Source organism: Grampus griseus (genome assembly GCF_964374135.1).
Source record: "Grampus griseus genome assembly, chromosome: 2".
In the NCBI taxonomy this organism is placed as follows: Eukaryota; Metazoa; Chordata; class Mammalia; order Artiodactyla; family Delphinidae; genus Grampus; species Grampus griseus.
The window spans coordinates 44,634,828-44,653,900 of record NC_139018.1 but is presented as its reverse complement, the minus strand read 5'-3'; the positions used below and the strand labels follow the sequence as shown (position 1 = coordinate 44,653,900).

At 40.1% G+C, this 19,073-nt stretch overlaps 1 protein-coding gene across 1 annotated transcript in view; it reads left to right on the top strand.

Moving 5' to 3' along the window:
* Positions 1–19,073, top strand: part of PELI2 (pellino E3 ubiquitin protein ligase family member 2) — a gene marked incomplete at its 5' end in the record, with an annotated part of 201,845 nt that overhangs the window by 157,225 nt on the left and 25,547 nt on the right. The window contains one exon of the mRNA XM_082649453.1: positions 11,165–11,266. Within this exon, the coding sequence (XP_082505579.1) occupies positions 11,165–11,266 (102 nt within the window). The remainder of the gene's footprint in view (positions 1–11,164; positions 11,267–19,073) is intronic.

The following is a 19,073-nucleotide window of genomic DNA, read 5'->3' as shown; positions in this document are numbered from 1 at the left end:
TAACAAGGGCCCTTTTAAGAAGTTCAGTTGAATGAGGCTTGAGGAGGAACATTAAAATGTATATCCAAACTTCTTCCAAAAGCGCGTATGAACGCTTGGGGGAGCAGGGGCAGGCACACATGTTAGGTACATTTATGTTTTTCCTTGTACTTCAGCCATTGTCTTACTCAAAGTTTTGTATATTAGGATTGGAACCTGCATGATTCTAGCCAGCCTAACATCTTGAAAATGCCAACTGCCAAGATAAATGTTGTCTTTTGAGAGTAAATATCTCCATGTCTCTACATAACTACGACATGGCCTTATCCAACTGGTTTTACTCCATAACGAAAATGAGATCCTGCAGCAGACGGGCAAATTTTATATCAAGGCCAAGCCTTAAAAATAAAAATCCAGGGCTTCCCTGGTGGCGCAATGGTTGAGAGTTCGCCTGCCGATGCAGGGAACACGGGTTCGTGCCCCGGTCCGGGAAGATCCCACATGCCACGGAGCGGCTGGGCCCGTGAGCCATGGCCACTGAGCCTGCGAGTCCGGAGCCTGTGCTCCGCAACGGGAGAGGCCACAACAGTGAGAGGCCCGCATACTGCAAAAAATAAAAAATAAAAATCCAAGTAAAATGGGGGGAAAAATTGAGCCTCCCCCCTTCCCGTTTTTTTTTTCTTTTTAACGTCTTTTAAATGAGAGTTTTTGCTTTTTTCACTATAGGTAATCAGTAGGGTTTTGTATTTCATTTTATTTTGAACCAGGGTAAATTTTAGTCTTTTTATTCTTCACTACTCAAGGGATCGTTTTGACAGCTGATAAACTGGCCCACATATTAAAATAATTATATGGCGGGTCTTTGGATATCTTGGTATAAAATCGATTTGTGTCATATTCAGTTTATAGTGTCTGGAAGTTTGCCTGCTCATGGCAACAAATTAAGGCTTGCATTTACTGTTGGCTCACTGCAACACATAGTTCACGGTAGATACCTATGTATTTTCTCTCCAGTGCTCTTTAGAAACAAAATATGCTTTTTTTAACCCAGTAAATGCATGACTTATATAAAGTATATTATTTATAAAAGTATATAAATGGAATTACTGAACTGATTTTACTTTTTCAACATAGTCATTTTGTAAGATACTTCATTTTTAATTCATATTTATTAGGGTTCATTCTTTCAGTTGGCTTTGTCTCTTGTGGCAAGTAGATCATATGTATGCAGATACTTAAATATTCAGATAAGTAAATGTTAGATGTTGCAGCAGACAGATTCACACCCATCCCTTAAAGCATTGTCCATTGACTGACTAAATATCTCCTCTTAAAGTTTACCAATTCCTGTTACAGGAGACCACAATTAGGTTTCTCTCTCTCTCTCTTCCCTAGTCTTGTTTGTGTACAACAAAGAGGTAATCTCATCATTGGTTTAATTTTCACTGCAATACTTAGCGTTTCACAAATACATTGCGTCTTTCTTCCGTTCTTCCTATGCCCCTTCTTGCTCACATCTAGAACCGTAAAATGTTCCGAAGCAAATGCATTGCTGTTTTGATGAATGAATTTGTTGGAGGTCAGTTTCTTTATCTCCTACCAGACGAGCGTGACCCCGCATCCTTCCCCAGGTGACCACGGTGGTCCTTGCCACAGGGTTAGACCCCAAGGTAGTCGCCACTTCGGACATTGGACATGTGTGGGCACTGAGATGGATGGAGTGCCAGAGTGCCACCTTGCACTAACAGGGCTGTACCCCTTCCTTGTCCTCTCCTGCTTTGGGGGAGCTGCCATGCAGTCACTGTGGGGAGATGTGTTTGAAAAGGGTGCACTTTCAGAGTCACCATTTGAAATAGACCGTCATTGATAGTGACCAGTGCACACATGTGATTGGTAACGTAACCTGTTCGTGTGTCTAGATGTGTGTCCTAGTCACAGCATTGCTCTGTGGGAAAACAGCACATCATCCCTATTTTCCAAAAGACAGGAGACAAAATAACGGAAAGAGGAGATTGCACATTAGGTTAGCTTAGGTTAGGTTTAAAAAGTACAGTGACATAATCTGTACAGACTTGGATCTGAACCTGTCACTTGTTCAGCACTTTGTGATAAACTGGGTGGATATAGAAGTAGCTAAAGCATCTTTGTCCTCAGCCAGCACTGACCTTCCTGGACCCAGGACCAGCACTTGTAAGATGACAAAACTGAGGCACAGAGCACTGAAGTAACTTGCCCAGAGTCCCGCAGCTGGTCATCAGTGGAGTGGGAATCCAGCCTGATCTGTACTGTTAGCCATGCAATATACTGCCTGAATCGAAGGCAGGTTTAAAAAGACAGGAGTTCCTGCCCTCAAGGAGCTTTTCATTCCATCAGTGTAAAGTGGTAAGAATTCCTGGGGCCAGATTTCTGCAAGGCCTGTGGACGTGTTCCTGCCCAGCTCTCCAGCCACAAGCCTTCGGTGTGTCTTATTCTCCAAACTATATAGGTCATCTCTTGTGACTGGTACCAACGACCAAATCCAGCTTCAGTGTAATTAGGAGTGACTCCAAGTTAGGAACACGTTCTCCTCAAACATTCTCACCCTCTCTGGCATCTTTGTTTGCTCGATTGATTGACCGCGGCTGCCCCGGCACTGTGCATGCACCAGGTTCTCTGCCAACGTTTGTCGAATAGCTCAGTGAGCCGATCCCAGACGGGCGTGGGAGTGGCCCACTGCTAAGTTCAAAGCCATTGCGTCTAACGAATAGGCTTACCACTTTGATTTATTTATCGTACGAGACACCGTTGATTTTGATGAAATCCAAGTCAGCATTTTTCTAACCATTTTTCTAATGGTTCAGGCACCCATTTGAAATATGGCTCCTTGAAAAGAGAGTATTTTAAAGAGTAGGTTTATGCAAAATAAATTATGAATTCCTTTAGCCACCTCCTCTCTTTAGAAATAGCACTCATACGTATTTTATACCTAAATTGACAAGGATGGCAGAGATCTCATCTTCCTTGTAGCAATTTGAACCAGACTGGTTGAGGATTTACTGCCTAATTATACTTGTCAGCATGACATAAAAGTCATTAGTTCTGGAAAAACATGTTTTTCATACCAGGATTATCTTTAATTAATACACTCAATATTTAACATATATTTAAAGCTAAACAGAATAGTCATCTCTGAAGCCTGTGTTACGGACCACAAGGAAGTGATGGTAACCCCTTGGGTCAGGAAGCAGTGCTTTAAGTGCAGGTTTATATTTGAGAAGAGACAATGCTGTGTTATACATTGTTCCCTCTGCTTTGCATACAATGAAATCAGTGCTACTGACATGGAGTCCTTCTGTTGATAAATTATAAAGGTGATAACCAAAGACTCCAGTGACATGGTGACAGTGGGTGAGTGAACTAGGATCCAAACCCGGGGTCCAGTGTGTGGTTTTTCTCGACATCAGAATCCACTGGCCATTGATCTCTGCGATGTCCACACATGGTCTTATTCTCCTTTGCTGGAGTACCCGTAAACTTGAAGCTCAGCGGGATAAACTGGGTAGTCGTATTGATAAACCATCTGTCGTGAATATTCCCTTTTGCCCCGTGTCCAGACATGTGCTGGATCGTCAGTGGATACTGCAGCAAGGCGAAGCAACGCCAGAGACCTCACGGGGCAGCTGCCAAGCGCCCGTATGTGCTGATACCCTCTAGTTCCCAGCCCCACCCACACTGCCCCAGCATCACAGTGGACATGGGGCTCTGGGTAGTAAAATTATTCATCAGGTATTTCCAATATGCTACAGAATTCACAGCAAACCCGTTTATCTGCTCATAGGTGCGCACATTTCTGCTCTAAACATAAATACCAGAAGGTGTTTTTGAACGAAGAAGGTTCCGTTCCTTGGCCCTTTTCAGTCCTATCCCAAAACAGATTCCGTTATTAAGTTTTTCCATACTAATTAACAATGTTGTCCCTATAGCAATCCACCCTGTCATAGAAGGCTTGTATTTATAACCAGAATGGCTGCCAGAGATCAATGTAGTTGTTTTCCATTTTATCAGGTCCTTTCTGTGGTATTAGTTTTGCATATTTATTTATTTAAGTTGTACGATGGGCTGAAATATTAACTTACAAATTAGAATTAACAGTTAAAGTGGCTGAAAATAAACTTGCCTAAAACATGCAGAATAATTGGCTGGGGAGCCTGTACCTTATCTACTGTGCCTTATTAAAGAGTGCCGGGTTATGGACATCGTTTAGAAGGCTGTTGAGAACACAAGCTCATATTATGTTTCTTGGTGGAACCCAAAAGACAAAGGGGTCTCTGGCTCCATGAGTAGACTGTACAGGACTTTCCCTAGGATTGTCCCTATCTGATGGGCTGTGAAAGCATCTCTGACTTCTTCCTGAGATGTTTCCTTGGAAACTGAAAGATGGGATGTGGTGAGCAGCATCAGAGAATGCCACCATATTCAGACACATGATGCAAAACTCTTCAGAGCAGTTCTGTGAAAACTTGAGATTTATCTGGAAAAGTTTCCTTGAACATGTAAGCATGTAAGAGTGCCAGGTGTCTGGCACTCAGTTTTTTGGGGGTTTTTTTTTGTGGTACGCGGGCCTCTCGCTGCCGTGGCCTCTCCCGTTGCGGAGCACAGGCTCCGGACGCGCAGGCTCAGCGGCCATGGCTCACGGGCCCAGCCGCTCCACGGCATGTGGGATCTTCCCGGACCGGGGCACGAACCCGTGTCCCCTGCATCGGCAGGTGGACTCTCAACCACTGCACCACCAGGGAAGCCCTGGCACTCTCTTTTCAGGGGCAAAAAGAACATTAATTCCATCTACTCCCAAGGAGAGAAACTACAGAGGGTGCTGCTGTTTTCAAAAACACATTCCTTAGTTTTAGTCCAATGCTGTGTGGCACAGGAAAAGTAACTGTGGTTCTGTAACAGTCAGCATCCTGGACATCTAGACAAGGGCGACTGTCAAACTCTTGAGTGATTTGGTTCTAAGATATAGTAATAGAAAATATGGTGTGGATTTGGAGAAAAGGAATTTCATTTCATTGGAAACTCAGATTCACACACACACACACATATTACATCCCCTTAAATGAGGCTGGCTCTCGTTTAGTAAGGCATGCCCCATTAACGTACATGCTGTGTGTGGTTTGTCAAAGTTTTACATCATAGCTTCCAACACATCTGGTTGTTTTCTTCTCCTGTCTTCCTAGTATCTCTTCTATTCCTGCTCCAAATGTGTAAGGACTAAAAATTGTCCATGTGACATGCTTTGTCTTCTCTGAAAGGCTTTGAATGCTTTACAGGTGCCTTTTATATGTTGATCTATAAATATTAATTTTAAATACTGATACAAAATTTTCTTCTCAGTCATCCGACAACTGAAGATTATCACAGTAAAAATATATACTTGCTCTAACCACAGACAGCCTCTTCATATGCATTCAGGACCTCATGAGAGTGCCATCAGAAGCACAGCCCCTGCTCTCTGTGAAGGCACCGTGCTACCTATACCTGTACCGTGCCCTGGGGCACAGGGAAGGTGAACACACAAATCACCGTGATGACTTACGTGATAAGTCACATAAGACAGAAAAGAGGCTCTGGCACCAATAGGCCTTGAAAACGGATTGGTCCAGTCGTCTTTAGTTGTGTAGCTAACTACTGCAACACTTAGTGGCTTAGCAAAACACATTTGATTTTGTTGATAATTTTGTGGGTCAGGAATTTGGGAAGAGCTCCCATGGCGGTGTCTCTGGTCCACGTGGCAAATGCTGGGGCAGCTGGCACTGGAGGGTCCATTTCCAAGGTGGCTCCTTCACTCACATGTCTGGGTCTTGCTTCTCCGTGGCCTCCCTCTCCCCACGTGGCATTTCAGTCTCCAAGGCCCTTCTCGTAGCTTGGGCTTCTTGTAGTGTGGTGGCTTCCAAGTAGTTAGGTGTCTTATATGGCGGCTCAGAACTCCAAGAGCAAGTGTTTGAGGGCAGCAAGGGGAAGCTGCAAGCCTCCAAGTCCCGTCTGTCACTTCTGCTGCATTCTGTTGGTCAAGCAAGTTACTGAGGGCAGCCCAGGGTCAAGGGAAGATGAATTAGATTACACCTAATAATCTCCAAAGTAGAAAGTTATGGGCTATAAAGGAGCTGGTTGTAAAACTCCTTTGGGGAATAAATCAGCTTTGTAATTACTGGTTGCCCAACAACTACTTTGTATTTGAGGAGAAAAAGTGAAATGTTGCACATTGTTTATTCTACTTTGTATTTGATTTGTGCCTTAAGGCAGTAAAATCGGTGAGCTTGGCTTTGACTCATGATTAGATTTTAAGTATGACGGTAATAATTAACTGTATCTGGACAACAGTGGCAAGAGAGGGCCGAGAGATGACACGGAGGTTTTAAGTATGAGTGATTGGAATATGGTTACACTATTGACTAAAAGAGGAAACCCAGGAGGAGAAAAATTTTGGACTGAACAATGTAATGATGCTTTACACTGCAAGTAGCAAAATACCCAACCCAGAGCACCCTGAAACCCCTCATTTTTCTCACAGAAGTAGTCAGGGGCAGACAGTTTCCGATTTGGTTCAGCTCAAAGATGTTGGGGCCCAGTTTGCTTCTCTGAGAGTCTTTTGACCTTCCTTTACTATTGCCTGATGGCCACCTCAGCTCCAGATACCCCTTAATCATCATTCATTTCTTCTATTAACAGAGAAAGGAAAGTATCTTTCTTGATGTCTCCCATTCCAGGAGCTCCACACCAGATTTCTCCAAAGTCCCGCCGGTCAGGATTGGGTCACCTTTCCACATGCTCACTTCAGAGGAGGCTGGGAGAGCTGCTCTTTTCCTTTTCAGGCATTGTCATGGGCAGCCACTCAGCTAGCAGGGTGAAGGGCATTAGGTAGGCAACCAACGATGTCTGCCTTGGTGATGAATTCCATTTTCTCTCCCTACACAGTTGATAAAGGCTCACTTAGCAGCCTTATGGAGCTTGAATTAAATGAGCCAACTCATAACTGTAATAAGTTAGTATTTTCTAGAAGCCAGTTAGTTTCTGATCGGGCTTTCTCCCTTTTTTACTTTGTGATTGAACACTAACCCCACAGCTTCTTAATAAAAGATTAGAGTATTTTACTTATACTTTTAATAATTGATTGAAAGCTCTTTGACTTCCATGAATACATGTACCTATCCCATTATGCATCTTGCAGGATTGCCTTTCTGGTATCATTACGTATTATATATCTTCTTAAGTGCCTTATGTATGTACATAGGGGTTTATAAGAGGAAGAAAATTCTGCAGACCTTGTGAACCATGTTTGTTTTAAAGTCTGGAGGCTTGGAGGACTCTGTCAGTTAGTTGAAGTTGAACAAGGACAACCAGTTCTAGCTGTTCCCCTGAATGACAGAGAATGGCTCAGCTGAGCCACGCCTGTGGCACAAGTAGAGTAACCCTAAGAAAGCATCTTCAACTGGGAAGACAGTGTCCTGGCTCAGAAAGGGCCTTGGGTGGGCACCTGGGTGGGGCAGTGCTGAACTTCCTAAACCGGATAAAGTTGGAATCTTTCCTTCTCTGGATCTGTAATTGTGTCTAATTTGTAATTGTCCAATCCTGATATTTTTAACCCCATAAAATTCACACGTAATAAATTTGAGCTGATGGTGTCAGTGTTGGTACCGTTGCTGGTGAAAGGTAAGGGAGAGGTTGAGAAGACCCGAGGAAAGAAGCTCCAAGTCTCATCTTGAATCCGTTGCAGTCCATTCACTCATCTGACTTTCCTTGAAAGCCTGCCACGCCCTCACTGCCAGGGGTGGAGACCACCGAAGACCAGACCTGCCTTTGAGCATGGTAGCGACATAAGAGGGAGTCAGCAACCCTGGCTTCTCATCACAGTAGGAAAGCAAATGTGGCCAATCAGTATTGTCTGCTAGGCAGGTTGGTTGGGCTAGCTCTCCTTACCATTTTAAAGCGCTCGGTCTCCATATTTGAACTAGTGTAGTGGAATCTCACTATGTTACAGTAGTTGTGTTGGTACTGAACTCCAGTGAGTGCCAAGAGAAGGCCTTACCTACTCTCCTTTCTGATATTTCAGAAATAGATTTCAAAGCAACTTGGTGCCTTGGGGAGACGTTTATTTCCAAAATAACCTGAAATGATCGACTCAAGTCAGTGAATCTGTAATTTACTAGAAGCTGTATTTCCAAGAGCCATATTTTAAATATTAAAATTATTGCTGAAAAATTGATACTTCTAACCCCAAAGAAGCTTAATGCCTCATACACTTGGCAGATGGAAAGCAAAAATTGAGGTCAAGCTTAAACTCTCCTCTTACCTTCCTCCAAATCCCCCAAATCTGGCCCCACTGTAGACTTTAATGCACAAACAAGATCATGTGAGCCCTAATTCATGGCATCAAAGGGAAGTGGGTGCCTTTCCATTTATTTCTGAGGAGCCCGGAGGTGGCCTGGGTTTCAACTGCCCCCTTTTGCTCCAAACCCCAGTCCTGGCTTAAATCCCAGTCTTCTGGGGCCAGCTCATCTCCATGCTTCTCCCCGCTGTGGGTGCAGACTGTTGGCCTCTTTGCAGGAGGGCCTCCCCTCCCAGTTTAGCACTCACAGAGGGAGACCACCGCCGGACTGGAAGTGACTTTGGTGGGTCACACCGATTCTGAAGTTCCTCAGCCGTCCTGCCACAGGGGAGTTCATCACCTGCTGCTCAGAGCCCCCTCCATCTTCTGGGACTTGTTTCTCCCTGTAGGATCTCTGTTCCCACTTCTCCATCTTCCCCAAATCCAGAGGTTTCTAAAATGTAGCGCATAGTTAAGATGTTCCTATTCAAAAAGTCTCAGAAAATGTGTTCTCTTATCCTTCAAAGGGTTCACCTTTCCTAACTCTGCCGATCCACGTTTAAACCACGTTTCAAAAACTGACGGAAGTTTGAAATTGTAATTTGTCTTTAAATGGACTCAACATTCAAGGTCACCTGGATACGGCGTTCAAGGCCTCGGGGTCCCCACGCTTTCTTCCCTGTTGAGGGCGGCTGGGCAGGGGCTGGCCAAGGTCTTTGTGCTCCCTTGGCTCTGGGTGGTTCCCAGGTATGAGCACTGGGCTCACTCTCCCTATAAATAGTCTTATTCATGCTTATGATAGTCTGGGCCACAAGAGTAGTTTTAGAATAAAACACTCTAGAAGAATTGGGCAACTTAGGGCCTGTAAAATGCATATTTCTGGGGCTTCCCAGAGTGGCATGGAAGCTGCACTAGGTCGTGGGGTGAGCACAGCAGACCTTCCTGGGGCATTGATTTCCCAGCAAACTTGTTTAAATATTGAAAATGTTTAAATGTTAAAACTACAGGCATGTTAAAGAGTAGAATACAAAATTTAGACTAATTGCAAGGTAAGATGTTTCAAGCCTCACTTCTAGATTGCTCTCCCAGACATGTCTAGGGGCTCACACAACTCTCTTCCAGTTAAGGCAACCTTGGTGGAAGTTTGAGAAACACAGTACTTAAGAGGGTACCATCATACAAAAATGTCTAACTTTTTTAAAGGTGTTCTGTTCTGACACTTGTTAACTCCTTCTTTTGCAGATAATTGGCAAACTACAGACATTCTTATTTTGTGTAGTGTGTGCGCCAAGAAAGTTGTGTTTGAGTTGGTGCACTTGTAAATGGAAAACTCTTAAGTGCAACAGATACTTTTTAAGGAACTGTAAAATAAGTTATTGTACAAATAATCACCCCCCTAGTTATCAGTTTTGTAAGTTTGAGTTTAATAAAATTATTTTTAAGTGGGTTTTTTTACTTAACTATGAAGATAAACAAGCATCCACTTACCTTAAATTGGAAATAATTCTTTATTAATTCGACTTTCAAAAAATGTCACTTATATCAGTACCACTGAATTTATGTGACTCAGACCAATGAAAATTTCAGATTATATTTGTTACTGGAGTTGAGTAGTCTAAGAAGTATTTTTTTTAGCTTCCTAATCATATTAACTGTATAAATAATTATCATTTCTAATACTTGCATTATCTTAATGAAGCATGTACAATAAAGCATCATTTCAACCATGAAGTTCCTGAAGGCAGATGATTGAAGAACCATGAGATTAACCAGGCTAACTTCAAAGCTGATTTGGAATGTTGTACTATTTATTACTCTAAGCAATTATATTAGTCAAATATAAATGTTCAGAGTACATTTTCATTAGGTGCTGTATGTATGTCCAGCTACTTCCAAATGCTGTCTTAGTCTTTCTTGGTCTTCATACAGTGTGATTGTTCAATAAATGTTTAATAGATAGGCTTATTAAAGTTTTATTTATTATACGTAATGTAAAAGAATGGAAATGAAGATAGGTTAAAGTTGAACGGACAGGGTAATTGAAATAATTTGGAGTATAATTTAAATAAACTTCTTTGTTAAGTTGGAAATTTTAAAGTATGTGACCACAACGTAAAATGGGTTGAAATATATCACTATGGAGGAAATAAGAACATCATCATATTATTGGTTTCTGGATTCTTTGAAAAAGACTATTAGCTTTAGTCTAGTCTAAAAATAGAGGCGATAAAACTAACTTAGCTACCTTATTTATTAACTCAATAAATATCTGGGTTAAGCAAGTGCTTATACAAGTTTTCAATAAGATGTAGAACAGAGTATAAGTATGATTATCATTGGCTAAAATAGTGCATTATTATATGGAAGTTTTTATAGAATTTTACTTTTTTTCAATGATTCGTTTACTCTCATAATCTCCATCATGTAGGAAAAATACTATTACAAAATGTTCCTGACTTATCCGTTTCAATGTGAAATAAATTAAGAAATTTTAAATCATATTAGTCTGAAAATTCTGTCACTGAGTTAAGGTAACATGGAGAAAGTATATGTTTTTCTAGGACTATGATTAAATCAGGTCTTGGAAACTAGTGAGTTAACTTTGATTTGGCTTAAGTAAAATATTGTTCATATTAAGGATGAATATTTGATAAACCCAGTATTATGACTGCTGGCTCCTCTGTAATTCAGGGCACAGCAGGGACAGGCTCTGACCATTAGGAAAATGCTGGCTTGTGTTGGGGTTTTGCTGGTAGAGTGATGTCTCTTAACTACAAACAGAATTGTGGTAAGTTGTTGAAATGAAATTCTAACAAATTTTTATATTTTTTATTTCATTATTAGGCTATCAGCTGCAAAGGTCAACACAGCATATCGTACACTCTGTCAAGGAATCAGACTGTGGTGGTCGAGTACACACATGATAAAGATACGGATATGTTTCAGGTAACATCTTTCTTTTTTCCATGGAAACTTTTAGCACATTTTTCTTTCGATTCTCTATTTTGATATGTAGTCAGAACTTCTAGCACAGTAGTGTTTGGTGATGTCCAAGGGGAAAAAGGTGAGGATAATATTTAAATTGTTCCTATTTGGTTTTCAAAAGACTAAGAAAACACTTAATTCTAAAAATGCAGAAAGAAATTATAAAGACTACATTCTCAGATCTCAGTGCAATAAAAAAGAGACTCTAAAAACAAGAACAAACATTTTTAGAGCCAGCTACTTTTAAAAGTTAACATGTTCAAAATACTTCCTGAATAACACTTGAACCAAAGAGGACATCAAAACTACAATTATAGGCCTTTTAAAAAATAACTGTGGAAACATTTAATAGCATAACTCATGAGATGTGACTGATGTTGTATTCGGAAGAAAATGTAAAAACCTTTAAGTGCTTTTATTATTTGGAAGGAAGGAAGAAACTCAAGGAACTAAACATTGATCAGAAAAAGTTCCTTTTAAAAAATGACAGTAAGAAGGTAGAGGACAGTTTGAGAAGGATAGGTGTTCACTCTTCTCTAAACGTTTGATAGATTTCCCCTGTGAAGCCATCTGGTCCTGGACTTTTGTTTGTTGGGAGTTTTTTAATCAGTTTCAATTTCAGTACTTGTGATTAGTCTGTTCATACTTTGTTTCTTCCTGGATCAGTCTTCGAAGGTTGTACCTTTCTAAGAATTTGTCCATTTCTTCCAGGTTGTCCATTTTATTGGCATAGAGTTGCTTGTAGTAGTCTTTTATGATCCTCTATATTTCTGTGGTGTCCGTTTTAACTTCTTCTTCATCATTTCTAATTTTACTGATTTGAGCCCTCTCCCTTTTTTTCTTGATGAGTTTGGCTAAAGGTTTATCAATTCTGTTTATCTTCTCAAAGAACCACCTTTTAGTTTCATTGATCTTTGCTATTGTTTTCTTTGTTTCTATTTCATTTATTTCTGCTCTGATCTTTATGATTTCTTTCCTTCTACTAACTTTAGGTTTTGTTTGTTCTCTAGTTGCTTTAGGTGTAAGGTCAGGTTGTTTATTTGAGATTTTTCTTGTTTCCTGAGGTAAGATAGTATTGCTGTAAACTTCCCTCTTAGAACTGCTTTTGCTGCATCCCATAGGTTTTAGATTGTTGTGTTTTCATTGTCATTTGTCTTTAGGTATTTTTTTTGATTTCCTCTTTGATTTCTTCATTTATCCATTGGCTGTTTAGTAACATGTTGTTTAGCCTCCATGTGTTAGTGTTTTTTACAGTTTTTTTCCTGTAATTGATTTCTAATCTCATAGTGTTGTGATTAGAAAAGATGCCTGATGTGATTTCAATTTTCTTAAATTTACTGAGGCTTGATTTGTGACCCAAGACGTGATCTATCCTGGAGAATGTCCATGTGCACTTGAGAAGAAAGTGTATTCTGCTGCTTTCAGATGGAATGTCCTATAGAAATAAACTATACTCCAATAAAAATTTTAAAAAAAGAAAGGACAGGCTCAAGAATAGTTTTAGTGGTATATAATTGAAAGTCCAGAAACACATCAAAAGAAAGCAGAAGGAAGGAAATAATACAGGAAAAAATTATCAATTAATTTAAAAAGAAGGGAATTAATAATATATCCAAGATTTGGTACTTTTTTTTTTAATTGAAGTATAGTTGATTTACAATGTTGTGTTAGGTTCAGGTGTACAGCAAAGTGATTCAGTTATACATGTATATACACACAGAAATATATTCTTTTTTCAGATTCTTTTCCATTATAAGTTATTACGAGGTATTGAGTATAGTTCCCTGTGCTATACAGTAGGTCTTTGTTGGTTATCTGTTTTATATATAGTAGCATATATATGTTAATTCCAAACTCCTATTTTATCCCTCCCCCTGCTTTCCCCCTTGGTAACAAGTTTGTTTTCTATGTCTGTGAGTCTGTTCAAGATTTGGTACTTTAAAACAACAGGAAATTAAAATTAAGGCTAATAAAGGGAAAAAGCAAACACAGATTCAACCAGGAGGCTTTGCATTTCTATATGGAGAGTTAAATTATTAAATGATGTTGAAACAAATGTAAAAAAAGTATCGTAGATACATCAAAAAGGGGAAATAGGGAACTCCCTGGCGATCCAGTGGTTAGGACTTGGCGCTTTCACTGCTGGGGCCCAGGTTCAATCCCTGGTCGGGGAAATAAGATCCCGCCAGCCATGTGGTGGGGGCAGAAAAAGGTGGGGGGGGGGGGCGATAAATAGTTCTGAAAAATAAGAAAACCTGCTCAGCCTCGCTTATAAAAACAGAAATGTGAATTTAGATCACACAGAGGTACCATTTTTCACTTACCAGATTGGCAGAAATCCAAAAGGTTTTGTCAGAGGTGTGGGGAAGCAGATGCTCTCCTACATCCTATAAATTAGTCTGACCTCTATGGGGCAGTGACTTGGAAATACCTATGAAAAATACACAGTGCTTGCACTCTGACTCAGCTTTTCTTTCTAAAGCTCTCCTCTTTCTAGAGATTTACCCCCGAGATACCCCTGCATACATCCAAAATGACATTTTTACCAACTTATTGCTTGCAGCGTGGTTTCGTGGTATAAGATTGCAAACAACCTAAATGTCTCGTAATAGAGGACCAGTTAAGTAAACTCAGGTACAGCCATGCAGTGGAGGCCTCCAAGGCTGTACAGCAGAACTAGGAAAAGCTCACAGCCTCATACAGTCACAAAAAGAGCTCCAAACATATTTAATGAATTAAAATTAATGATTAAATATATTGAGGCTTTGATAGTATTATATTCAACTAAGGTTACTTAATGTTAATAAATTAATGTTATTAAACATATTAAATAGCATATTAATTATTAGATAGCAAGTTAGTACAGTTAAATGATTTAGATATGCTTATATGCTTGAAAAGTCTCCAAAAGGATAAACAAGACGTTACTAATAGAGCAGTGGTTTTTGTGGGGAAGAGAACTGGGCAGGGTGGTATCCAGGGAGGTATCCATGCTTTTTTATCTTTGAACCTTGTGAATGTGTTAGCTATTTAAAAAACCTGAACAATCCTATATAGATACATAGATGGATAGATACATAGAGGGGTAAGGTGAGTCGCAGTCAGAGATACAGGCATAGTTACTTAAGTGCCAGTACATCAAAAGTAACGTGTGGTATTTAGACACATTATTAACAGTGGTTTTACTCTTCATGCCGTTCCATTTTATAATATTCTAAATGTTTTTTTCCTTCTCATTCTCCCAAAGAAAAAAGCTCTCCCTAGATAAACATCTGCATATGCTTCCTTGTTGATATTTTTATGGAACTCTGTAATAATTTCTTTCTTTAATACTTTCCAAAGTTATACATCTTGAATATATAAGATTTTTTACTAATGTGTTACATGGGTAGAAGATTCTCAGTACTAAAAACATAAATCCAGAAAATTTTACAGTTGTTGGTAGGACATTTTTTTACCACTTAAAATCAACAAGTTACTGTGGTTGCACGTTTGTTTCATTGCTATTCTTCAGTGACATGTTGTGACAGAAATGGTGTGTTCTTCACTATTGTGCAGTCACATTCTACTCAAATTGTTCGCTCTCTTTCTTCTCACCTAATGCAGAATGAATTAAAGATTTAGCTGGATCTTTTCAGCTTCATGTTAGTTCTTTTTTTTCCCCACTTATTGTGGTAAGAACACTTAACATGAGATCTATCCTCTTGACAAATTTTTAAGTGCATGATACAGTATTTAACTATTTTAACTGTTGTACAACACATCTCTAGAACTTACCCGAACATCTTGTGTAACTGAAACTTTATGCCTATTGAACAACATCTCCCATTTCCCTGTCCCCGCAGCCCCTGGCAACCACCATTCTACACTCTGTTTCTGTGAGTTTGACTGTTTTAGATACCTCATGTAGTTGGATTCGGCCTTCTGTGATTGGCTTATTTCACCTAGCATAATGTCCTCTAAATTCATCCATATTATCGCATGTGACAAGATTTCCTTCTTTTTAAGGCTGAAGAGTATTCCATTGTATGTATATGCCGCTTTCTCTTTCTCCACTCACCCATGAATAGACACCTCGGTTGCTTCCATATCTTGGCTATTGTGAATAATGCTGCAGTGAACATGGGCAGCAGATACTGCTCCGAGATCTTGATTTCAGTTCTTTTGGATAAATACCCTGAAGTAGGTTTGCTGGGTCACATGGTAGTTTTATTTTTAATTATTTTTTTTGAGGAAGCTCCATACTGATTTGAACTTCTAAATGCTTTATGCATACCTCCCATTTCATCACACAGAATATTAAAAGACTCAAGATTTAATAAAATTAATAATTTTTTACTGCTTCATCAAAGCACGCATATCCCTCCCCCACCCTTACCCCCTATGAATTCAGCATTTTCTTTAACTGCAAATGCAGGGCGGTGAGGAACACGGTGACCATCAGTATAGTTCGGTGCCGCTGCTTTGATTCCCGCTAAGGCACATCATTGTTTTATCACCATCAGAGCAAATGTCAGCATCTTCATATTTATTATGAAACCATCATATTATGGTTCATATTATGAAACCATGGCTTCATGGACCTGGCCCCTTAAAAAGGCCTCAAGGACCCTCAGAGGTTCATGGACCACACTGAGAAATATACCAGTTTTTACTATACTGACCTCTTAATTTTATAACTGAGAAATCTGTGTCTTTGAAAGAAAAGGTAACTTAACCTAAGGGCAAAGATGGCATTAGTGGCAGAACTAAAGGTTTAGGTCTCCTGAGTTCTCCATTCTATACATAGTACCTACTCAGTAACTTTAAATAAGGCACGATCATTCAAAAGGAATTTATAGACGTATGAAGAAAACATAACCCATTTGTTATTTTTACTAAAATAATCTGATTCCTTTTGCAGGCTAACTGGACATATTGGAGGATTAATGTCAGATCACTCTAAGCAGAGTAGAATTAAGCAACTCTTAGAAGGCCCTGAAAAATCAAGCTTGTTTTAATTTTTTCCTCCTTTTAACAAGTTTACATGTCTAAAACCTACCACTGACAAAAATCACTGAGCAACAGCACTGCAGCATTCATATTTCTCAAGTATGGACCTTGGTGTTGAGGGCTGTTCATTTTAGCCATTACCCATTAAAACGATTTGTAGGTTAATTGAGCATTTAAAAGCAGAACATCAGAATGAACCAAAAACAGGGCCTTGTGCTGCATTTCCCACAGTGGAATCAGATAATAGGCTCAGAACTCGGAAGTACTAGTGCCTGAGAAGGTCAAACCTAGATCTAAATTTAGGAGATGGGTTAAGATTAACAAAATCTGAGTTAATATAGCCAGAATAAGATCTTAGTAATTATTTTCTAGAATAGGGGTAAATAAAGGAAAGAGAAAAGAGCATAGGTATTGAGAAAGTAAAATATAAAGAAGAATATAGTTTAGAAAAGGAATCAAAGGCAAAGACGATTCTGATCTTGGGGCGTTAAGGAAACTAAGCAGGTCCTGAAACCAGAGTTAGCGGTCATTTCCCCCTCTGGTTTCTCAGTTTCATATGCTTCAGACCTAAGTGCTGCAATGCCTTATGTTTGGTTTTTATGGTTTGGGTTTTTTGTTTTTTTTTTAGTTAGTTTATAGTAGTTCTAGATGGTAACATTTCATTAGCATCTATTAGTTGAGAAAAATGTTAAAGAATATTTTAATAATTATTTCCTAAAACATTGTACTCGTGTGTTTTTGTGTCTCACAGGCTCACAGGGTTCAAGCTCACTGTCATAATCCTCCATTCATCAGTTTCATTTCTTGAGCACCTACTGTGTCAGATGCTCATCTAGTCACTGGAGGTAGACAGCTCCCCTCTCATGGAGCATATATTCTAGACGAGGCAAAGAGACCACAGATAAGCCAGCAGTGCCAGGGCCCCAAGGCGGGAGCAGAGCGAAGGAAGATGGAGGTGACATGAGATGAACTCGGAGAGGTAGGCAGAAGCCGGGAGAGTAAGGGGCCTTTAGGCCAACTAAAGACTTTGGGTTTTATTCTAGGAGTTTGTTGGAGGAATTTAAGCAAGGGAGAGAGAAAATCCAACTTATATTTTGTTACGATATCTCCAACTACTGTCTAGAGAAAAATGTAGGAGGCAAGTGTGAAAACAGGGACACCAGTTTGGAGTCTAAGGCAGAGCAATCCAAGTAAGAGCTGAGGGCAGCTAGAACTAAGGTGGGGAAACGTGCAGGGACTGAAGATGCATTTTGGAGGAAGAGTTGATAGAATTTACACGAGGTTAAATGTGGGTGTGGAGGAAAAATCCAGGGTGATTCTTGGGTATTGATTTTTTAGGTTGAGCCAATTGGGTGCCAGTCACTGACATAGGGAACCTAGGGGTTGAAGAGGATCCAGTGTAACATTTGAAACATGTTACGTGTGAGATGCTTATTAGAGATCCACGTGGAGATTGGGTCTGCTAATCTGAAGCTCAGGGAGAGATCAGGGCTTTGGGGCTAAAATGGGATTTGGTGAGGTTACGTGGGGGAGAGAACAGAAGGGGAAGGGAAAGGGGCTGTTGGCCAACTAGCCTGGAAAGGTTTCATTAACTTAATACCAGGTACAGATATACCAGGACATGTAAGCCCTGGAAACCTCAGCAAGCGGGGTTTCAGTAGAGCCGTGCTGAGAGTTGGAGTGGCTTCAGAATGGGTCACGGGGATGAGTAAGGAAGCAGGGGGTGGTAACTGGTGGCAGGTTTTTCCGGAAGTATTGCCATTAAATGAATCCGAGAAATGGGGCTATAGTTCGAGAGGTGCTCTCAAGCAAAGGAAAACATTTTCAAAGATGAGAGACGAGTCTAGAACGGTGCTATTCAAACTGCCCAGCCAAGCAGTGAAACGTCTGTTAACGGTGCAGGAGGAGACAAGTAAGGAAATCGAGAAGGAACGCGTTTGGAACCTTGTAATAGCAGTTTGGCATTCCTGAAACATCCATGCAGATGATCATTCTTCTAATACTCATTTTTGTTATATTTTTAAAAGCTATTAAGTGACAAGTTGAAATTTTAAAAACTAACCAAAAAAATGTTTGATAGCTGACAGTGTGATCCAGTAATAGAGAGAAATTGATCATTTCAGGAGTAAAATCCTTGGAAAGGGGAGAAGAGTGGGATGCCAAGCACGCGTGGAGAGATTGGTCATGGATAGGAGCAGCAACAACTCATCCTTGTCATAGGAGGGAAGTGAGAAAATAAGGTTACAGATGCAGGGACGAGGGTAGGACTGGTCCAGGAAAGGTGAAGGAGGACCTTTTGGGTGCTTTCACACCATTTTACCTGTGCTGACTTTGACTGACAACCAGGTAAACCCAGACTTTTCTCATATATGTACGCAACTGGAAGTGCCCAATGATGCTGTATATATGCATATCCGTCAGCAGCAGGGAGTAAAATTCTCCCCATGGCTACTATGTGAACATCAGATGAAATTCAGATACATCATGGCTGGTCCACATGACTACCCTTAAAATAACGTAGAGTTGATCCAATAGTCAAAAGAAAGGACAGGCTCCAAGTCTTCCACATTGGGTGAGGTTTCATTAGGAAAGTGGCTTAGATTTTTTTTTTCTTGGCAGAAGCAACATGAGGTTTGTGTCCTAAAGTATAGAAATATGCTACCACTCTACAGGTTAGATTTAAGTGGAAGTGACTTGATAAACAAATATTAAATGACCAGTCAGGTTAAGTATCATGTCTTGAAATAATTGATCTTAGCAGTATGTTCCAGTTGGA